At 47.1% G+C, this 23816-nt stretch overlaps 1 protein-coding gene across 2 annotated transcripts in view; it reads left to right on the top strand.

Annotated features, from left to right (window-relative positions):
* Positions 1 to 10086, top strand: part of FAM83H (family with sequence similarity 83 member H) — a 59099-nt gene extending 49013 nt beyond the window's left edge. For both annotated transcript variants that reach the window (XM_075919893.1, XM_075919894.1), the window contains exons 2-5: positions 1875 to 2338; positions 4319 to 4483; positions 4810 to 4934; positions 6910 to 10086. In XM_075919893.1, the coding sequence (XP_075776008.1) occupies positions 1889 to 2338; positions 4319 to 4483; positions 4810 to 4934; positions 6910 to 9565 (3396 nt within the window). In that variant the 5' untranslated portion in view covers positions 1875 to 1888 and the 3' untranslated portion in view covers positions 9566 to 10086. The remainder of the gene's footprint in view (positions 1 to 1874; positions 2339 to 4318; positions 4484 to 4809; positions 4935 to 6909) is intronic.
* The last annotated feature ends 13730 nt before the right edge of the window (positions 10087 to 23816 follow it).

The following is a 23816-nucleotide window of genomic DNA, read 5'->3' on the forward strand; positions in this document are numbered from 1 at the left end:
GGGCTGGCTGGACTAGGCAGGTACAGGGTGTTGACATTTCTAATCCCCAGGGAGGAGGTGCCAGGAGTGCTGGGCCATTGTGGGAATGGAAGTGCTTTGTATTCGTGGCTATCAGTGTGAAAGAGGCTATTTGCATATATATTTACAGGCAGTCCCCGGGTTACGTACAAGATAGGGACTGTAGGTTTGTTCTTAAGTTGAATCTGTATGTAAGTCGGAACTGGCGTCCAGATTCAGCCGCTGCTGAAACTGATCAGTTTCAACAGCGGCTGAATCTGGACGCCAGTTCTGACTTACATACAGATTCAACTTAAGAACCCCAGGCATCCCCAAGTCAGCTGCTGCTGAAACTGATCAGCGGCTGATTCCAGGAAGCCCGGGGCAGGGGCTTCCTGTAGTCAGCCACTGGTCATTTTCAGCAGCTGCTGACTTGGGGACACCTGGGGCAGAGCAACTTGGGTGCTGCTGGGTTGGTCCAGTGGCGCCCAGAGCGGCGCTACGGGACCAACCGGCAGCGCCCCAGCTGCTGTACAACAGGCGTCCGGAGCAAAGCCGCGGAGCACGGGGGCAGCGGGACAGCCCAGACGTGCCGTGGCTATCCTGCTGCCCTCGGGCTCCGTGGCTTTGCTCTGCTTTGCTCCCCGTCCCCCAGGTCTGCAGACCAGGGGGAGGGGGAGCAGAGCAGAGCAGAGCGGCGGAACGGGCGGCCAGCTGACAGCCCAGACGCGTCTGGGCTGTCAGCTGGCCGCGTGCTCCACTCTGCTTCCCCCCCATGGTCTGCAGACCAGGGGGAGGGGGAGCAGAGCGGAGCAGAGCAGAGCGGCGGAACGCGCGGCCAGCTGACAGCCCAGACGCGTCGGATCCGCGTAACTCGGGGACTGCCTGTACATGAATATGAAACCACACTTAAGTCGCAGCCCTCAGCATGTGCTACGAGCATCATTGTGGCCCCCGGGTCTTCCACAATTGAGTAGCCTTGTACTAGAACATACTCAAGAATCACGTCCTTCTTGCCAGCTATCCCTACCCTCAGAGGCAGGATGCCTTATTTATAGCTGCCTGTAAACTCCTAATCATGTGCGCTGGTGTCTATAGATCCTAGTTTAAAAGGCCCAAGGGCTTGAACAGGTGCACAGGGATGGGATGCACACAACACACATACATCATCCAGTGCACTGTTTCACAAAAAAAATAATTTAAAAGAGGCTGATAACCTGTTTTCCTAATGTCCAGCAAATACCCACACAATTTTTACTTGCTTTAACAAAAAAGCCTAGACTGTTTAAAAAAAAATCTAACTGTAGAAAGCCTGAAATGAACAGCTAAGAAATACTGCTTTATAATCTTTTATCTCTCAACATCACACCTTCTCATTTTACACCATCCTCCCAACCATACCTTTGAACAAATATATGCTAATATATCAAAATAACACATTAGTAGGTAACCATTCAATCCCATTTCCTAGCCAAGAATTCAGTTTCCAAATCATTATAACGCTAAGGGTGTGTCTAGACTACATGCCTCCGTCGATGGAGGCATGTAGATTAGACAGATAGGCAAAGGGAAATGAAGCCGCGATTTAAATAATTATTTAATTATTTTAATCGCAGCTTCATTTCCCTTTTTCGAATACACAAATCTACATGCCTCCGTCGACGGAGGCATGTAGTTTAGACGTACCCTAAGATATGCTGCCTCACATAGTGAAAATAAAAATGTATATATGTTAATTACTACACAGTGCACTTGGCCTCATCACTGTTTTATCATCCATGAATCCCTACACTTTAACTACCGGGGAGTAAGAGGGTGTCAGTGTGATGAGGGTGATGGTTAATATTGTCTATTGGTTCTTTATTCCTTTTTTGCAGCTTCCCCACACGTCATGGCTCGGCGGTCCCAGAGCTCCTCACAGGGGGACAATCCCCTGGACCCTAACTACTTGCCACCCCATTACAAGGAATATTACCGTCTGGCTCTTGATGTACTTGCTGAGAAGGGACAGGAGAGTTATCATCAATTCCTGGATGAAGAAGGAGCCCCTGACTTTCTCTGCAGCACAGAGGTAGAGCACATCAGTCAGCATCTACAGAAGCCCCAGTATGCCAACCAGGAGGGCAGCTGTATGGATACCACACATAGCAGTGACATGGATGGATCCTCTGGGACTTACTGGCCTATGAATTCTGACCTTGCTGTCCCTGAACTTGATCTGGGCTGGCCAATGGTCTTTGGATTCCAGGGAACTGAGGTAACAACCCTGGTGCACCCACCACCCCCAGACAATCCCAGCATCAAGGAAGAAGCCCGTAGGATGATCCGAGCCGCACAACAGGTGAGAGAACAAAGGCCATGAACCAAAAGAGCTGAAGGTGGTGGGGCAAGATAGAGCAGCAGCTCTGCAGTGATTCCCTCTGCTATTTCCTGTGAAAAATTATATTCAGGCCCTTTAGGCCTGACACTTGAAAGGGGCTTTTCCAGAGTGGAAACAGCTGTCTGAGAATCACCTCATATAGGGGCCTCCCTAGTTTGTGTCGAGCTGGTGTAAAGGCTCTGCACTGACATTCCTCTCAATACCTGGCATGGGGAGGGAAAGAGTGTTGAGTGCACGGCCAGCATTCACTGTACTACAGTTATTTACTGCTGCCAAGTGCTCATGGGAAACTGCATAAATTAGAGCAGCCCATAAGCTATGCTACACCAGAGGTTACACAGGACTCTGCATGGTCTCAGTAATATGAGCCCAAAGATGACCCCCTCTGCCAACTTTAAAGAATATAGACAGTACTTACAGAAATGGGGAACTGCATCTTGGCAAGCCATACATTCCTATAAGGAGTTAAGGGATCACAGCAGCAGGCTTAATGAACATGAGCTCATACTGAGACACTGTAGATGTATAAAGCAGGGAGTGTGAATGGTGTAGTATTTCAGGACAGCGAAACAGTAAATTCAGGATTCATTGGTGTGATGACCTGACAGGTCTCCTGTTCCATCAGTGATGATAAACGTTCAGCTGTGTGCGTTTTCGTATGCTCCCTAGGTATCATGCCGGCTCTGCACAGGTAGCTAGCATAATAGACTACACAAGAGCCCCCAAAGACTCAGCTAAGATGCGATTTTTACATTGGTGAGTCCAATACTGGAAAACACCATCCAGGTTTAGTGTCGACATCTTCAAAAGGGTGTTGAAAAAGTGGAGAAGATATAAAGAAGAATCACAAAAATGATTCCATCTATCTAACTGCATCTACAGTGGGGTTAGTTCAACCTAGCTGCCATGCAGGGCAGTAATTTTTTCATAGCCCTGAGTGATGTCTACACCTAAGATTAGGTCAATCTAGTTACTAGAACTAAATATTCTAATGCAGGGGTTTTCAAACTTCATCGCACCATGACCCCCTTCTGATAACAAAAATTACTCCATGACCTTAGGAGTGGGGACATAAGCCCGAGCCCTTCCAAGCCCTGTTGGGCTGGGTGGGAGAAAAAAAATTAAATCCCAAGCCGCCACCACCCTGGAGGGCAGGGAGGGTAAAGCCAAAGGGCTTCAGCCCCAGGCTGTTTTCCTGTACAACCTGTCAGGGGTGAAGCCCTTAGGCTTTGGTTTCAGCCCTGGGCATTGGGGATCGGGTTTAAGTTTCAGTTCTGGGACCCAACAAATCTAAGCCAGCTTTGGTGACCTCATCAAAACATGATCATGACTTACTTTGGGATCCCGACCAAAAGTTTGAGAACCTCTGACCTAATGATTCCTTCTGGACAGAGAGTGTGTCTACACAGCACCTGAAACATGAAAGAAGATATGCAATTTGTGCTATGCAAATTGCGTAGCTTATTTTGAGTCTATTTTGAAATAGCTTATTTTATCATTTGGTGCTGTCTACACAGCGCCAAATTCCGAAATAAAGCGCTATTTCAAGCCATCCCTTACTCTTCATAGAATGAGGTTTACAGGGATGGCGAAATAGCACATCCGCTATATTTCAAAATAGCGGATGCATTCAAAAGATGCAGGGTAGCTATATTGGGATACCTCTGGTATCCCAAAATAACTTTGCTGTGTAGACATACCTAGAGTGTAGGAATGCTTTCTCCAGGAAGATATGAGTCCAGAAGGGGTGGGTGCCAGAGTGGGGCACAGAAGAGGTTCAGTGGGACAGGTGCAATCAGGGGAAGGGAAAGGAATGCAGCAGGTACAACAAAGGTAGATGCTGGGGGGGGGAGGGAAGGGAAGAGACTACTGTGCTATTAGTAGCTGCAAGTGAATGCAGGGCCTAAAACTGGACTATCTATCTCACTCTCTCTCCTACAGGTGGTAGCTGTAGTGATGGATGTTTTCACAGATGTGGATCTGCTGAGTGAAGTGCTGGATGCTGCTGCCCGCAGGGTCCCTGTGTACATCCTCCTGGATGAAATGAACTCCCAGCTCTTCCTAGACACAGCTGCTAAATGCAAAGTCAACCTCAACTATGTGGAGGTGACAGAATAAGAGGGCCTCGACTGGGCATGTTCATCACTGGGATCCTATGGTCTGGTCCTTAAGAGCTATGGGGGGAGGGGCTACAGAGATATGTGTAAGGGGTCAGGGGAGAAAGGCATTCTCAGTAATGAGGTGGAGATAAAGGCTGGAGGCAGCCTGGGTAGTGTCATGATGAGACATGATAGCTGGACAGAAAAGCAAATAGAGAAGATAGCTGTCTCTATCATAACATCAGCACTCTGAAGAAATGAGCTAAGCTGGGGGGGGGAAGGGTAAACTTCTGCCATTGGAAGTCACTGCCTCATCTCTCTGCTGGTTTGCAGTTCCTGAGGGTCCGGACAGTTTCTGGCCCTACCTATTACTGCCGTACGGGGATGTCCTTCAAAGGGCATGTGAAAGAAAAGTTCCTGTTGGTGGACTGCATGGTGGTGCTAAGTGGCAACTACAGGTGAGAGGGCACAGGAAGAGATTGCAGAATTACATTAGGAAGAGATGCTGGTGGGAGAGGGCACTGTTACTATGCCAGTTACAATTAAATATCAATGACAAGGTTGTCACATTGGAGCATAATGCACTATTATTCCAATATGTGAATGTGTAGCTAAAGAAAATACTGAAATATAAAACCAAACTTATTTCATATCCTAGACATAAAATATCTGTACAAAGGTTAGTGACTGTCACAACTAATTCAAACACTCAAACTCATTGGAGACCCCAGCATAACTAGGGATACCAAATCCAAATACCACCTGGCTGAAGCCACAACATAAGCCTGGACTGAGTCATGTCAATGACTGGATCCTGAGAAAACAGTCAGTGTTTTGATTTTTAAATTTCAGCCCAGCATCAAATCTAAGTGTTATCATAGAATAATTAAAGTAGCTAAAAAGATGGGTTGGATATTCAAATTAGCATCTAGTTACAAGTATGGTAATGACTATTGCATAATGTTAATATATGGAAGTTACTATATCAGTGCCTGTGCTATACCGAGTTTAGATAGGAAAATCTGATGAAAATGCATATAATGTGCTTTTGGTACAAAAGTGAGTTGCCCCACATTAAAAACCTACAGTCCTTGTCTCAGTGATGTAGAGGAGGGTACTTTATTTTTATTTGTAAATAATGTAATAATATTTTAATTTTAAAAAAATCAGCACAAAACTGTCTTACTAGCATATTCTACCATAACCCTCATCTTCCTTTCCCCTGTCTCCTATGTGGTTACCACTTGCTATGTTAGATCTCTCAGTTTAGAACGTGAGCCTGTAAGTGCTTGGACTGACAGATGCCCAATAATCAGTAAGTGTTAATCTGGTGAACTCTTGTGGGCAGTAGAAAGCTGCCAGAGTAGTACATGGTGCTAGTATGCTGAGTAGAAGGCTAGATTCCAGAGTCAGTTCTGGGGTTGGTTTGGCTTGGTTCTGGAGCTGGTTTTGTTCAACATCTTTATTAATGTTCTGGATGAGGGGATGGATTGCACCCTCAGCAAGTTCGCATATGACACTAAGCTAGGGGGAGAGGTAGATAGGCTGGAGGGTAGGAATAGGATCCAGAGTGACCTAGACAAATTGGAGAATTGGGCCAAAAGAAATCTGATGAGATTCAACAAGAACAAATGCAGAGTACTGCACTTGGGATGGAAGAATCCCAAACACTGTTACAGGCTGGGGACTGACTGGCTAAGCAGCAGTTCAGCAGAAAAAGACATGGGGATTACAGTGGATGAGAAGCTGGATATGAGTCACTGGTGTGCCCTTGTAGCCAAGAAGGCCAATGGCATATTGGGGTGCATAAGGAGGAGCATTGCCAGCAGATCTAGAGAAGTGATTATTCCCCTTTATTCGACACTGGTGAGGCCACATCCTGGAGCACTGTGTCTAGTTCTGTGCCCCCCAGTACAGAACGGATGTGGACACATTGGAGAAAGTCTAGCAGAGGGCAACAAAAATAATTACGGGGCTGGAGCACATGACTTAAGAGGAGAGGCTGAGGGGCCTATTTAGTCTACAGAAGAGAAGAGTGTGGGGGATTTGATAGCAGCCTTTAAGTACCTGAAGGGAGGTTCCAAAGAGGATGGAGAGAGGCTGTTCTCAGTAGTGACGGATGACAGAATGAGGAGCAATGGTCTCAAGGTTGGATATTAGGAAAACTTATCTTACTAGGAGGGTGGTGAAGCACTGGAATAGGTTACCTAGGGAGGCAGTGGAAACTTTATTCTTAGAGGTTTTTAAGTCCCGGCTTGACAAAGCCCTGGCTGAGATGATTTAGTTAGGGTTGGTCCTGCATTGGGCAGGGGGTTGGACTCTATGAGCTCCAGAGGTCTCTTTCAGTCCTATGAATGGTAGATGTGAAGTGGTTCCATTGATGTGACATATTGGATGCTAATCACATTTAATCTTTTCTCTATTTTGGTGCAGTTTTATGTGGTCTTTTGAGAAGATTCATCGAAGCATTGCTCATATCTTCCAAGGGGAGCTGGTGTCCAGCTTTGATGAAGAGTTCCGAATTCTTTTTGCACAGTCAGACCCTCTCATTCCTCCCGCCAACGTCTTGGTGAAGGCAGAAAACCAATTTAACATGGCTCCTTTTGGCAACAATATGCCCTTTTTCCCAAAGAAACCACATCTGCTATACCAGCGGGATGATGTGTTTCACCCCTTCATGGACAGAGTTGATCCAGATAGACACTTCTTGTCAGCTTTTAGACGAGATGACCTGATGCGCCATACTATAGAGGGATCAGCAATGCGCATGTATTCTAAGAAGGTAGAAATGGAGAATTCTCAGATTGATCCTGTCAGAGGTTTTCTCCGCTCCAAGCAGTTAGAGCTGGATTCCTTTAAAAGGCACAGCTTTGCTGAAGGAACCTGTGAAAACTTTTCTTCTTCAAAGCAGTATTCTAGGCAGATGTTTATGAACAATCTGGATGAGTTTAAAATGCAATCCAATCAATTTCAAAGAGACCAGTTCTACCAATACCAATTTGAACATCCCCATGCTTGCAGCAGGCCTCAAGGATTCTTTGAACGAATCCGAGGTGGTAGGCCAGGATTCAATGAACTGGAGGACTATACACAGGGCCCCAGATATCCTGAACTTGAGTCCCACTTCCAACAGGAGGGTTTTCCCTTAAGGGTAGATTATGAGCCCTCAGATTCTTCCAGGGAAGTGAGGCATGGCTCTGACCAGGCGAACCCTGCAGGGAATGGCCCACTAGGGCTGGTGTCACTAAGGAGGCAAAACATAGGGCAGAAATTCATGTGTCAGACATCCCCCACACAGAAGCAGAGCCTGGAACAACGAATGTTTTTACAGGACCAGGACCCAGATCAGGACAAGAAGACCCAAGAAAATAGAGCAGGTTTGCGTAACTGGAGGATTTCTTCATACTTGAGTGCATACCAGTCTGAAACAGGAGATGAAGGCATCCCAATGCCCATGGAATCAGAGGCTTATAATGATGTTCTGAGCGTTGGAGAGCCTCTCTCAAAGTACCCCAGTGACCTGCTCCCATCTTTCAAGCCTTCTATGTCATTTAATAACAATAAATCATTGGGAATTGAAAATGCCAAAGAGTCAGCAGGTACTGAGAGAACTGGTGAGGAGATCTCCCCTGTGAAACAGGATCCCTTTAGGCCCAGAATAAATCCTTTGGTCCAAAGGAGCTCAAGGCTCAGGTCTTCTTTGATTTTTAATGCTGCCAAGTTAGATCAACAGAATATGACAACGGAGAAGGTTCAGATGATCCAAAAGGAGCAAATATCCAGTGAGATTATAAAAGACAATGAAAGTACAAAGGCAGCCACCTCTTCTAAAGTGGCAGAGCTTTTAGAGAAGTACAAAACTGTGGGCAAAGACACAGAGAAAACTACAGTTAGTCACACCAAAGCTGTTTCCAGTTTTCTCCAGGAAGAAACCCAAAATGCAGAGAAAAAATGTACCAAATCCATGCAATATAAGGTCCTGGAAAGTAGAGTGCTAGATTCAAAACAATCCTTCAGTAGTTACAAGATACACAGTGAATCTGAGAAACAGTTTGGTATGTTTCCTTCATCCACCCAGCTCCTTGACACACTGAGTAAAGACCCTATTACAAATATTAACAGCAAAATGGAAAAATTATCTTCTCGGTTCTATCCAATAGACAACAAATCTGCTCTTCCGACAAAGGAGAACCTGGTATTTGTGGGGGACACTCAGGAGCTTTCTCTGCCGGAGAAGAGGGAAAAACTGACATTCAAAAGAGACACACAGGAACAAGCTGAAATAGAATTCAAGAAATCACAGGCTAGGATAAGCACCACATCGATTCCTGAAAGTTTATCCAAGAATGAAGGGTTTGACAGCTCTCTCAGTAAATCTGAGGAGGAAGGTGCCAAACAGGAACAGAGTCCACTGGAATTTTTTAGGAAAGGGTCACTAAGGTTGAAACAATTGCTAAATCCAAAAGGTGAAAAGAAATCAGAGGAAGAAACCATTCTTGAGAGTGAAAAGTCTGACAAGCAAATCATGAGCCCTAAACGATCTTCCAAGGGGGAATGTCAGGAAGTGATGGAGGACGAGAAATCCCAAAAGATCACAACAGCATCGGCTCTCAAAAGCAACCAGCCATCTCAGACTAGGTTTGCTTCTTCTACAGCAAACATCTTATACAGCAGTAACCTCCGGGATGACACAAAGGTGATTCTGGAGCAAATTTCTGCCAACAGTCAGAAGAACAGAGCTGAGCTGGCCAAGCAATTGCCATCCACAAGTTATCCTGATCTTACCAAGTCTATCACCAGTTTGGAAAGCAAAGGTGAGACGGAGAAAAGCTTCAGCATTAGTAGGTCAGAGAGTTTTGGGAACCATAAGAGGAATCTTCAGAGGCAGCCATCAGAGGACAGAGATACCCTTCTGAAAAAGATGGAGAATATGCGGAAGGAGAAGCGTGTCTACAGTAGGTTTGAGGTCTTCTGCAGGAAAGATGAACCGCCAATTCAGAGTGATGAGGAATATGACACAGATGCCAAAGACAAGAAAATGGGGAAATTCATGCCTAAACTCCTGGGGACTTTCAAAACCAAAAAGTGACCTTATAAATGCTGCCTAAATCCAACTCTAGGGGCTGTAATTACTGTCTGTCAATGGTGAAAGGGGAAATTATGCTCCAGTGATGGGCACTAGTAACATACTGTAAACTCCTTCATATTGTTGAGTGGGCAGTTGTGCAACATTGGCCTCCCGGCTTGACAAACCGCATGATTTCTGATACGGTTACATGATGAAAGGCAATTTTACGGCAATAGGATACAAATTATTAAAAAAATTAAATCAATCAGATTGTTTAAAACAAAAAAAGTGGAGTCTATTTATCATCTGCACAGGAAAGCTCCTCAGCAGATATAACAAGCTTGCTATTATTTGGGATGGGGGTGAAACTACAATGCAAAGCTCTGCCCTGAGCCAGGGAAGCCTATACTTCTTATTTAGAAGAATAATGCTGATTTTTGCATATTTCCCAAGTTGCGATCCATTTCTCCTTCATAAGTGGTGCCAGAAGGATCTTTGACAGTTTCCAGGAGCAAGATCATGCAGTAAATTCTTTGCCGTTACCTGTAGTTATGACCCTGGCCATCAGCACATATCCAGCTTTTATACTTAGCATTGTATAACATCATGGATATTATCAAATATAGTTGGAAATATTACTGCTTTAGAGGGGATACATGAGGGCAGCAGCAAGGGGAATTTACACACTATGCTGTCACAAAGAGCTGTCTCTAGTTTAGATTAAGCAAGCTAGTAGGACACTGCATCAAGCCTGTACAATGCAGCTTTTGCCAAGCAGAATCTTCCTTGAGGGTGTACTGCTAGGAGGAGGTGTTTTCATTCAGGGAGGGATTTGTAGCAGAGGATAAGCCATTTCAAGTGTTAGCAGATTCCCTCCTTGTGATAACAGGAGAGGAAGGAGGGGTTCTTTATTCAAGCCCAGCTATGGTTTTTTCTCAGATTTCTTTCCGGTGTTTGGTACCAGACCTGGCCCAGACCAGTCTGTATGGTTCATACTGTGGTATTGGATTGTCTGGCAGGGCAGTGGGTGGGAGGTGGGTATCAAAAAAAAAAAAAAAAAAAAAAAAAAAAGAAGAAGAAGAAGAGGGGTTTAAAAAAGATTTGCTGCCTTGGGTCTATTATTTTTGTAGCCTGGTACTGTTAGGCTATGTAGCAGTGGCAATGCATCACAGTGCTGGAAATTATATCAGACCTTATATTTTTAATCTGTGTGCCTAGAGATACAAATACACACATCTGATAAGTTAAAAAATAAATGCATAAAAAAAATCACAGCAAACACCAATCCTTTGCTGGCAGGACAGCATAGGAGACTATCTTATGGCACCTGGGCTGTGGAAAGGGAGACAAGTCCTTTGAAAATAAGCAACAAAACTTTTGAAAATCAGTTCTGGCCTCCTTCCCTTATCCACATGAAGCTCAGTTCCCCATTACAATTGTGGCTCCTCTCCCAGCCTTAGAGGTTGGGAGTTTACCTGCAGTCTAGGCCATTATGTGACAACTGTAACTGAAGAAAGAGACCCTGAACTCTTATTACAAGTGGTCGCCTTACTCCTTTGGACTGAGTTTCTAACAAGTGGAGGCAAAAGATATAAGGACCAAGGCCTAACTCATGGATGCCAGCTGCTCCTTGCGTCTCCCAACAACAAACAAGGTGGAAAGTCAAGCATAAACAAAAAGGAATGCAGCAGAGAACTGCCTTTTAGAACTCTATTAGAGCAACATCTACAAGACAGGATCAAATTATTCTAAACAACTGGGCAGACCCTCTCTTCCTCTTGGCTACGTCCAGACTGGCATGATTTTCCAGAAATGCTTTTAACGGAAATGTTTTCCGTTAAAAGCATTTTCGGAAAGAGCATGTAGATTGGCACGGATGCTTTTCCGCAAAAAAGCCCCGATCGCCATTTTCGCGATCGGAGCTTTTTTGCGGAAAACAAATCTGAGCTGTCTACAATGGCCCTTTTGCGCAAAAGTTTTGCACAAAAGGACTTTTGCCTGAACGGGAGCAGCATAGTATTTCCGCAAGAAGAACTGATTTCTTACAGTAGGAAGTCAGTGCTTTTGCGGAAATTCAAGCGGCCAGTGTAAACAGCTGGCAAGTTTTTCCAGAAAAGTGAATGATTTTCTGGAAAAACTGGCCAGTCTAGACACAGCCCTTGTGTTCTCCTGTAGTGAGGAATCTTCTTTTCTTTCCCCGGCTGAAGAATCTCTCCAACTTTCCAGCCCAGCTCATGTTTCACCTGGTACATATATTGTGGGTAGGAAGCAAGTTCCCTTACTGTAAACTATCTTCTGGGTTTTCCTGTCAATCTGAGTGAGACTGAGAAATAGCTGATATCGCTTCCATGATAACTAGGGCTACAGGTTTATCTCAACAGGAAAAAAAAACAACCCCTCAAATATACTTGTCCTATTTGTCCATGACTTTTTGTCTGTGTCCACAACTCCTCTTGCAGCAGAAGGTTATATGATTGCTGTCCCATGAGTGTGTGACTACTTGCTCTGCCTGATATGGTTTGCAAAGCTGCTCATTTGACCTGCCTGACCTTCCATCATGACTGGGAGAAGGATGAGGGAGCAAACTTCAGTGAATGGCTTTTTTCCCTGGGGGACTGGTCCATAGAACCTCTCAGATTTGGCCAGCTGATACTCTGTCATGGCAGACCAGTTGGGCCAAATTGAGCAATGCTGTGAACCAGTGTGCCCTGTTGCAATGCCAGCAGCAGGATGCTGGGCCCAGTGTCATGGGATATAGGAGACTCAAGAATTGCCACTGGTGAGTGAGTGCAGGGCACCTAACCCAGCATGAACTCAGGGTGCCAGACCCACTCTTGTGGGCAAAGGAACCAGTTGCAGAGTGACTTTGGGGTGGGCCTGCCTGCTCCATAACGGCTGTCTCCAGCTTTCCCTCTGCACTATTCCTGGAATAGGGTTGCAGCGCTTGCGTGGAGAGTGCTATTAGAGGTGGCTCGTGCCCAGTTGGTGAGGCAAGGAGGATGGCATTTTTTTAAAATAAAACTGGGATTTTTTTTAATTTTAAAAAAGCTGAAATAAAGCTGAAGCCCTAATAAATAACTACCGGGGCTGGAGCTGCAAGCTCTAGGTGGATAGATGTAGCTTTATTTGTGTCTTAAAGAATTAAACATTTCAAAATGCTTAGCTGTCATGGTAACAGCACTAAATAAATTAATTACATTTTCACCGACAAAAGCTGGTTATTTTGTTCAATGCTGGAGGAAATGTCAAATGAAGTCTTGCGTGGCTAGATTGCCCAATTTGAAGAATAAGCTGTTCAGGAAGCTTCACAAATGACTGAAATCTCCAGTCATCACGATTATACATCATTTCTAACATGAACAGTTCAGTGGAGTCAGATTTCACACACAACATTGGTTAAATGAGGCACATGTGAGCTAAATGCTGTAGGTGAGATGAGGAAGGCAAGATTGCCAAAGCCAGGCCAGCAGTGAGCTGGGGGTTACAGCTTACAGATGGAAAATACTTACAGGCCAGGCTCCCCAGATTAAAAAAAAAAAAGATTGTTAAAAAGAAAAGAGCCTTAGTAAAGTATCGCTAATATAAAAAAAATATAAAAATAAAGCCAGCATGACACATTCTACACCAAGTTCTACACCGCTAGTAACTTTTACCACACTGACTTACACCATCTGAGACTCTAACCCATATTTTTTATATCCACATATAAGCATTTGGATAATGTATTTGTTATTACAAACAGCAGCACTGTATGAATTACACCAAATTATTTACCCAGCCACTTCTACATTGCCATGTTCATGCTACCCTTCATCACTCTATCCCACTACCAATCATAACTGTGCCTTCCTTGTTCTGCAATTGAAATACAACACTGCTTGTCACAGGACAAGCATTCTTACTGTCTCTCAGTGTGGCCTCATGGCCAGCGTCTGTAAGATATCCCCCTTGGGCACAGGGCAGCATGTCCCAATGCCAGAGTTCATAAGATAGCTCCCTTGGGCGCAGAGTAGCACGGTCTAGAACACAGAGTTTTTAAAAAATTAGCTCCCTTGGTTTCAGGACAGCTTGGCCCAATGATGTGTCTGTAAAATAGCCCCCTTGCCTCATAGTGCCCTGTTCTGGTCAGTGTCCCAGACTCTGTTGCAGGACTTCTGTTGGGTCAGCTCTGTGTCCCTTTCTGGCCACAGTGCCCTTTCCTCCTCAGCCTGTCCTAGATCAGTGCCCCTGCACTTTGGGGTCCTTCACTCTCAGGGGATTCCAATCCCCCTATACCCACCTTGCCTCAGTGACCCACTGCCAGTCATCATCTAGACTAGGGGTGGGCAAAAGGGCCTCCACAGGCCGGATCTAGCCCACAAGTGGGTTGATCTGTCCGACAGAGTGCTGCTCCCCTGCCCCCAGGGCCAATTATGGCCTGGGCATGGGGGCAACGCGCGACGCTTCCTCCTGCCCTGTTAGGAGCACGCAGCACATAGACGCACCATGTGCTGCTCGCGGGGCGGGAGGAGCCGTCATGCGCTCCCCTGCCCCCCAAGCCCTGATTGGCCTGGGGGCAGGGGAGCTGCGCGACGTTTACTCCGCCCTCTCCCTGCTCTGAGAGGAGTGTGCAACACTTCAAAGTGCCATATGCTCACGCAGGGCGGGGGCAGGGTGAAAAATGCTTCACGCAGGTCCCCTGCCACCAAGCCCTGATTGGCCGGGGAGAGGGGGGGGAAGCATGCAAAGCCTCCTCCCGCCCTGCAAGGAGTGCAGAAGTGCTGTGTGCTCCTGGCAGGTGTAGGGCGGGAGGAGGCTTCATGTGCTCCCCAAGCCCTGATTGGCCTGGGGTGTGGGGGAACGTGTGAAGTCTCTGCTCACCCTGCCAGGGGCATGGATGCCTAGAGGGAAGAGGAGGGCAAAGGGGCTCCCCCACCCCCAGCCCAATCATGGTCTGGGGCTGGAGAAGCCCAGAAGCATTCTGGCCCCGCCAAAGGTTATTGCCCACCCCGCTCTGACCCCCTGCCTCAGGGACCAACTGCATTCTGAAATAGCCACTCATCATTGACATGAGGGTGTGGCCTTGCTACCTTTTTATCCTAGCTGCTTCCCTACAGCAGGGGTGGACAATTTTTGCCCGGGGGCCACTTCAAAAATTTTTGAAGTAGCCCCAGGCCACCCTGGAAGGGGCAGGGCCTAAACAGGAAGGGGCGGGGCTACGCCAGCCCCAGACCATAAGTGGATAATGAGCCCCTTTGCCCTTCCTTCTCATTAGGTATCCATGACTTGGAAGAGGCTTGGCACACTCCCACACCCTCAGGTCAATCAGGGTCTGGGGGCAGGAAAGCGCGGGAACCCTCCCCCCTGCCCTGCCAGCAATGTGCGGCACTTTGAAGTGCTGCAGGCTCCTTGCAGAAGCTTCACACAGCTCTCCCGCCCCCCAGGCCCTGATTGGCTTGGGGGCGGGGGAGTGTGTGAAGCCTCTTCCATGCCCCCCCCACCCTGCGAGTCACATGCTCCTGGCAGGGCAGGAGGAGGCTTTGCATGCTCCCACACCCCCAGGCCAATTAAGACCTGGGGGCAGGGGAGCGCACGAAACCTTAGAATCATAGAATCATAGCGCTGGAAGAGACCTCAGGAGGTCAGCAAGTCCAGTCCCCTGCCCAAAGCAGGACCAACCCCAACTAAATCAACCCAGCCAGGGCTTTGTCAAGCCGAGACTAAAAAAACCCTCTAGGTATGGCGATTCCACCACCTCCCTAGGGAACCCATTCCAGTGCTTTACCACCCTCCTAGTGAAATAGTTTTTCCTAATATCCAACCTAGTTACCTCCCCCACTGTAATTTGAGACCATTGCTTCTTGTTCTGCCATCCATCACTACTGTGAATAGCCTCTCTCCATCCGCTTTGGAACTTCCCTTCAGGAAGTTGACGGCTGCTATTAAATCCCCCCTCACTCTTCTCTTCTGCAGACTAAACAAACCCAAATCCCTCAGTCTTTCTTCATAGGTCATGTGCTCCAGCCTTCTAATCATTTTGGTCACCCTCTGCTGGACTCTCTCCAATGTGTCCATATCTTTTCTATAGTGGGGGGACCCAGAACTGGACACGATACTCCAGATGTGGCATCACCAGACCCAAATAAAGGAATAATCACGTCTGGATCTGCTGGCAATGCTCCTCCTAATGCAGCCTAATATGCCATTAGCCTTCTTGGCTACAAGGGCACACTGTTGACTCATATCCAGCTTCTCATCCACTGTAATCCCCAGGCCCTTTTCTGTAGAACTGCTACTTAGCCAGTCGTTCCCCAGCCTGTAACAATGCTTGGAATTCTTCCGTCCCAAGCGCAGGACTCTACACTTGTCCTTGTTGAACCTCATCAGATTTCTTTTGACCCAATCCTCTAATCGGTCTAGGTCACTCTGGACCCTATCCTTGCCCCCCAGTGTATCTACCTTCCCCCCTATCTTAGTGTCATCTGCGAAATTCCTGAGGGTGCAATCCATCCCCTCACCAGGTCATTAATAAAGATGTTGAACAAAACCAGTCCAAAAACAGATCCTTGGGGTACGCCACTAGAAACCCACCACCAACCTGACAGCTTTAATAATGGAGATTGCCTATCTCTTAGAACTGGACGGGACCTTGAAAAGTCATCAAGTCCAGTCCCCTGCCTTCACAGCAGGACCGAGTACCATCCCTGATGAATTTTTGCCCCAAATGGTATCTGCAAGGATTGAAGTCACAACCCTGGGTTTAGCAGGCCAATGCTCAAACCACTTGTGACGGGGTGAGGCAACCCCGCACTAAAAGGGCCCCCCCCCAGCGAGGATGAAAAAAGCGGCCGCTGCTGAGGACGCGTTCGGCGGGGTAGCTGGAACGCGCCGCTCAGCAGGCGGTTTAGCCGGCGCGGCCCCGAGCAGCAAGGGGGGGGTGTCGGGGTGAGGCAACCCCACACCGAGGGTGCCCCCCCCAGTGGGGCAGAAAGGAGCACCGCGGCTTGTCCCGCTGCCGCCGGGAACGCGGTCGGCGGGGTAGCCGGGACGCGCCGCCTGGGTGGCGGCTCCACGGACACGGTCCTGAGCACCACGGGAGAAGGACCCCCCGCGCTAAGGTCAGCAGGGACAACGGGGGAGGAACGCCACCCCACCAGCCTCGGGGCGGGCGGCCCCGCAGACGCCCCCAGCCAGCCCTATTCTCCACTGCTGCTGGAGGCAAGGAGGATGCTGGGGGTGAGTGGAAACAGCTGGGGAGGAGAAGCTAGAACCGTGGGTGAACGCAGGTGTGGGTGCTCTGGAGGGGCGGGGGCGGCTCCCTCCCCAGGTATAAAACCAGCAGAAGCAGAGGAAGAGGGGGAGGCGAGGAGGAGGACGTCGGAGGAAGGGACTGAGAGGCACGAGGAGGCAGCAGGACAAGCCGGCCGGTGAGCGGACGAGCGAGGGTGTGAGGAAGCAGCTCAGGGTGGGTGTACTGGAGCCCGAGGGCTGAGGCGTTGCGGCTCCATGCCCCATCAGCCAGGTTGGGGGAGAGAGGAGCATCTCCCCCACCTTAGAACCCTGGGCTGGGGTCTGGAGAGAGGGAGGGCCCGGACCCCCCCTCACCTCCTTGCTCGTGGGATCGTCTGGGCAACCGAAGGGAGGGTCGACCAGGCGCCGTGTCACGGAGACTGGGACCGTCCGGGACGGCAACCGGGGCAGCAGGGCTGCCCAGGGCAGGGTGGGCCTGTGGACCCCGTAACACCACTGACCTCTCCTTCCCCCGTTAATCACTACCTATTGGGCCCAACAGTCTAGCCAGCTTTCTATCCATCTTATAGTCCATTTATCCAATCCATAGTCCCTCAACTTGCTGGCAAGAATATTGTGGGAGACCATATCAAAAGCTTTGCTAAAGTCAAGGTATATCACATCCACTGAGTTTCCCATATCCACAGAGCCAGTTACCTCATCATAGACGCTAATCAGATTGGTCAGGCACAACTTGCCCTTCGTGAATCCATGTTGACTATTCCTGATCACTTTCCCCTCTTCAAAGTGCTTCAAAATGGATTCCTTAAGGAGCCCCTCCATGATTTTTCTGGGGATTGAGGTAAGGCTGGCTGGTCTGTAGTTCCCTGGATTGTCCTTCTTCCCGTTTTAAAAGATGGGCACTACATTTACCTTTTTCCAGTCATCCGAGATCACTCCCGAGCTCCACGAGTTTGCACAGATACTGGCCAAAGGCTCCACACTGACATTTGCCAACTCCCTCAGTAGCCTCAGATGCGCCGAGCACTCATAAGGCGCTCTTACATACAATGCTATTCCTCCTCCTTTTCTCCCCCGCATGTTCTTTCTGAACAGTTTATACCCTTCCATGACAGTGCGTGAGTCATCCCACCAAATCACTATTATGCAAATCAAATCATAGTTCTTTGACTGGGACAGGGCTTCTAATTCTGCCTGTTTCCCAAGCTTCTTGCATTTGTGTACAAACACCTTAGATAGCCCGTTGATCACCTTACCTTCTCCATTCGAGTCAGGGGGGTCCTCCTTTGGTGCTGACTCCTCAGGGGCGCTATGTCTACACTCGTGGCTTCTTGCGCAAGAACATCTTGCGCAAGTGTTCTTGTGCAAGAACTCTTGCTCAAAAAAACGTCCACACTGCCATGCGCGAGCTGTGCTTTTCCGCAAGAGCACCCATGGCAGTGTGGATGATTTCTTGCGCAAGAAAGCTCTGATGGCCATTTTAGCCATAGGGCTTTCTTGCGCAAGAAATCCCTGTTGAGCATCCACACTGCCCTCTTGCGCAAGAGCTGCTGCGCAAAAGGGCTTACACCTGTCAAAAAAGAGTGTAGCTCTTGCGCAAGGAGCCCCCTCTTACCATGCTGTACTGTGAACTTACTTGCGCAAGAGCAGTCGAGCAGTGTGGACGCTCTGCAGATTCTTGCGCAAGAACGGCCGTACTTGCGCAAGAAGCCACGAGTATAGACATACCCCTAGTTTTTCTTCCCGATATCCTACTTCCTCATGGCTTTGGTCACCATCCCCCAATTAACCTAGTTTAAAGCCCTCCACCCTAGGCTTGCACGCTTGTCCATGAAGATGCTCTTGGTTAGGTGGATCCCATCTCTTCCTAACAATCCTTGTGACCAGAAAAGAGTACTATGGTTGAAGAAACCAAAGCCCTCTCTCTGACACCACCTGCACAACCACGCATTTACTTCCTCAAGTCGACGATCCCTACCTGGACCTTTTCCTTCAACCAGAAGGCTGGATGAGATCATCACTTGCGCTTCAAAAATTCCTTAATCTTTCTTCCCAGTGCTACATAATCTGCTGTGACCTGCTCAAGGTCAGTCTTGGCTGTATCATTAGTTCCTACATGGAGCAGGAGGACTGGGTAGCTGTCCGAAGGTTTATTCCCTTTTGGAAGAGTCTTGGTCACATACTGAATGCAAGCTCCTGGTAAGCCGCACACTTCGGCTATGTCTAGACTGCAAGCCTCTTTCGAAAGAGGCTCTTTCGAAAGATACTTTCGAAAGAGCCTCTTTCGAAAGAGCGCGTCTAGACTGCACGCGGAACTTTCGAAAAAGCAAGCCGCTTTTTCGAAAGAAAGCACCCAGTGAGTCTGGATGCTCTCTTTCTAAAAAGCCTGTTTGCTTTTAAGAACGCCTTCTTTCGAAAGAGCACTTTCGAAAGAAGGCGTTCTTCCTCGTGGAATTAGGTTTACCACCGTCGAAAGAAAAGCCGCATTCTTTCGATTTAATTTCGAACGAACACGGCTGCAGTCTAGACGCAGGTGAAGTGTTTTCGAAAAAAGGCTACTTTTTTCGAAAAAAACCCTGAGTCTGGACACAGCCTTCTTGAGAGTGCAGGACTGGATGGCAGATGGCTGTCTCAGTCCCTCTTAGGAGGGAGTCCCCAACCACCACCACCACCTGTCTTCTTCTTTTGCGGGTGTGGTCATGGAACCCCCATCCCTAGGACTACGCATCCCATGCCTTCCGGTAGATGGTGTTCCCTTCTGATTTCCTCCCTAAGAGGGCCCTGCCAAAGCATTCTCCACAGCTGTGCCTCCTGCGCGCAGCGTGTAGTGCTTCAAAGCCCTAAATGGCCTGGGGACGGGGGATCAGCAGGGCCTCTGTGGGCCGGATCCACCTGCTTGGCAGGCCAGATCCACCCGCTTGGCGGGCCGCATCTGTCCCACGGAGGCCCATCTCCCACCCCTGCCCAACAGCCTTAGTACACTCAGGTCTTTCCTCACGCCCTGCAGCCTGGGAGTGAAGTCAGGCCACAGCTCTGCTCTGTTTCAGGAAGCCTCCTGCTTCCCTAGCAGCCAGGTCCCTCCTGTGCCACAGCTCGACCAAGAGTGTGTCTGAATCTTTCCTCCCCTCCAGGAGCCATTATTTATACAGCCCTCAGCTGGACCCTAGTTGGCTAGTATCTGCTTGCTCCACTGCCCCAACCCTCGCCCAGTGTTGGGTTTTACCTGTCAAAGGGCCAGTGTGGGGCAGATGCTCCATCACATGGAGGTATCCTGCTGATTTTATACGTTATTCATGGGGGCTTGGCTAGATGAACAGTAATCTGGGGTATACAGTTGCAATAGACTAACAAAGGACACGCAGTCTATGTGGATCTTGTTGCCAATACATCAAAAATTCCCTAGAGAACTTTGACTTACTCCCATTTCAAAGTTAAGAAGCGCAAAGTGGATCAGGGAACTTTTAGGGTATGGCCACAGTGTCCACATGGCTAGTGAGTGCACAATTTGCTAGTATGCTACTCTGTGCTCAAATGATAAAAGACAAAAACACCATATCATCCATGAATGAAGACTTTTCAAATGAATTTCTTTTGGCCCAATCCACTAATTTGTCTTGAGCAATGCTAACAGAAGTTTTCCTCAGATTTCCCCTCAAAGCAATCCCTGCAACCTGAATGCCTGAATTTTTCCCCTACATGGAGGAAAATGGCCATGGAGGCCATTTTGTTGGGCCTCAGCCGCTCCTTAGCTATATCCCTTTTTTAGAAAGGGAGAGCCTACACAGGAAGGATAGGCGCCACTAAATCACAATGGAACTGGAGTCCTGGTATGTAAAATTTAAAACAGCTGTAGTGCAGTTTATAAATTAAGGACTGGAAAAAGCCAACAGTTGTGGCAAAGCACTTAGTTCAGACAGAGACAGCCTTTAGGGAAGCATCTATTTATCGAGATTCTCCAAATCCTAGTATGAAGGAGAGGATAGAAGATGATAAAATATTGGTAGGATCTGATGAGAAACAGTCAAATGAAAAAGATTCCCATTCAATTACAGCATATAATGGCAGAAAGCTAAAAAATGACAAGTTTCTAATGTGATTATATACAAATACCAGGGCTACGTCTAGACTGGCATGATTTTCCGTTAAAAGCATTTGCGGAAAAGAGCTTCTAGATTGGCACAGACGCTTTTGCGCAAAAGCACTTTTTGCAGAAAAGTGTCCGTGCCAATCTAGACGCGGTTTTGCGCAAGAAAGCCCCGATCGCCCTCAGGACTTTTTTTGCACAAAACAGTTTTTAGCTGTCTACACTGGCCCTCTTGCGCAAAAGCATTTGCACAAGAGGGCTTTTGCCCGAGCGGGAGCCGCATAGTATTTGTACAAGAACACTGATAATCTTACATTAGATCATCAGTGTTCTTGCGCAAATTTAAGCAGCCAGTGTAGACAGCTGGCAAGTTTTTCCACAAAAGCGCCTGCTTTTGCGGAAAAACTTGCCAGTCTAGACGCAGCCCAGAAGTCTAAATAGTAAGATGGGTGCACTTGAATGCCTTGTATTAAATGAGGCTACTTATATAATAGTCATCCAGAAACTTGGTGGAATAAGCATAATCAAGAGGACACAAGAATACCAATGTACAAAAGATATTAGAAGTAAGGATGGTAAGGAGCGGGTACTTGGCTAAGCATGTAGTTGCTACAATTTGTATCGCCTACACGATTAGTCAATAAAGGGAGATGCTCTGCAGCTTGCACTGGCTCTGGGGCCAGTGCAGGCCAGGATTGCTCCAGCAGCAGCCCCTGTCCATGTCAGACCCCCTTGCACCAGCTCCTGTCCCTGACCTCCTCCTTTGCTTAGACTTATTGGGTAGTCAAGTACTCGCCTACTTGCTTACATCCCTAATCAGAAGGACTGCTTCGTGGAGCAACTCATTCGGAACCCACAAGAGGAGAGGAGATACATGCAAAGTAATGCATATTGAAAAACATAATCCCAACTATAGGTACAAAATGATGGGGACTAATTTAGCTACAGCCACTCAAGACAGATATCTTGGCGTCAAAGTGGATAGTTCTCTGAAAACATCCATTCAATATGCAGCAGCAGTCAAAAAAGCAAACAAAATATAAGGAATCATTTAAAAAGTGATAGAGAGTAAGACAGAGAGTATCTTATTACATCTATATAAATCCATGGTACACCCACATCTTGAATAGTGCGTGCAAATGTAGTTACCTCATCTCAAAAATATATATCTTGGCATTGGAAACAGTTCAGAAAAGGGCAGCAAAAATTATTAGGGGTTTGAAATGGCTGCCATATAAACGGAGATTAATAAAACTGGAACTTTTCCACTTAGAAAAGAGGAGACTCGGGGGAGAGGGGGATATAATAGATGTCTATAAAATCATGACTGGTGTGGAAAAAGTAAATGAGGAAAAGGTATTTATGTGGTCCCATAACACGAAAACTTGGGTGTCACCAAATTAAATTAATAGGTAATAGGTTTAACAGAACCAAAAGGACGTATTTCTTCACACAATGGACTGTAAACCTATGGGCTACGTCTAGACTGGCATGATTTTCCACAAATGATTTTAACGGAAAACTTTTCCGTTAAAAGCATTTGCGGAACAGAGCATCTAGATTGGCACGGACGCTTTTCCGCAAAAGCACTTTTTCAAAAAGTCAATCTAGACGCTCTTTTGCGCAAAAAAAGCCCCAATCGCCATTTTCGTGATCGGGGCTTTTTTGCGCAAAACAAATCTGCGCTGTCTACACTGGCCCTTTTGCGCAAAAGGATTTTTGCCCGAACGGGAGCAGCATACCATTTCCGCAAGAAGCACTGATTTCTTACATGAGATTGTCAGTGTTCTTGCGGAAATTCAAGCGGCCAGTGTAGATAGCAGGCAAGTTTTTCAACAAAAGCATGTGCTTTTGCAGAAAAACTTGCCAGTCTAGACACAGCCATGGAATTCCTTGCCAGAGTACATTGTGAAGATCAGGACTTTAACTGGGTTCAATAAAGAATAAGATAAATTAATGGAGATATCCATCAATGGCTATTAGCCAGGATGGGTAGGAATGGTGTCCCTAGCTTGTTTATCAGATGCTGGGAATGGGTGAAAGGGGAAGGATCACTTGAAGATTACCCATTCTGTTCATTCCCGCTGGGGCACCTGGCTTTGGTCACTTTTGGAAGACAGGATACTGGGCTAGATCAACCTTTGATCTGGATCTGTATGGCCATTCTTATGGTCTTAGATATCTCCTTATTCAGCTCGAGTATTCTAGGACTTTCAATGAAAACATGTAATTTGTCACATAATTTTTAACTTGTTCTTTTTCTGTTTTAACTTCTGCACCTCCCCCTTTTCACTGGTGTTCACTATGTTAGGTGTTCAATCACCACTAACATTCTAGGTTAAAAACTGAAGCAAAGAAGTCATTAAGGACCTCTCCCATTTCCATATTTTCTGTTTTTGTTTTTCCCTCTTCACTGAGTAATGGGTCTACCATGTCCTTGTTATCCCTCTTGCGTCTAATGTAGATTGTTTTCTTTTGCCCTTTATGTCTCTAGCTAGTTTGAGCTTGTTTTGTATCTTGGCATTTTTAATTCTGTCCCTACATATTAGTGTTCATTCTTTGTAATGTGATCTAGTTTCCACTTTTTGTAGGACTCCTTTTTGCTTTGCAGCTCAGTGAAGATATCCTAATTAACCCAGGGATTATACAAGAGTACCCAAGATAGTTAAGTCCAAAGCAAAGACTGAAGAGTTACAAAGCCTGTAACAAGGTTCATGAAGGATAGGTCCATCACTAGCTATTAGCCAGGATGAATAGAGAGGGTGTCCTTAACTGCTCTTTGCTAGAAATGGATAATGGGTGACAGGGGACACGTCAATTGATGAATACTGTTCTGTTTGTTCCCTAGCACCTGGAATTAGCCACTATCCGAAGACAGGATACTGGGTTAGATGGATTTTTGGCCATTCTTATGTTTAATTCCCTGCCCCCCCCAACTTACTTAGCATTTTGTGGTTT

This window comes from Pelodiscus sinensis, chromosome 2 (assembly GCF_049634645.1).
Source record: "Pelodiscus sinensis isolate JC-2024 chromosome 2, ASM4963464v1, whole genome shotgun sequence".
NCBI classification, from domain to species: domain Eukaryota; kingdom Metazoa; phylum Chordata; order Testudines; family Trionychidae; genus Pelodiscus; species Pelodiscus sinensis.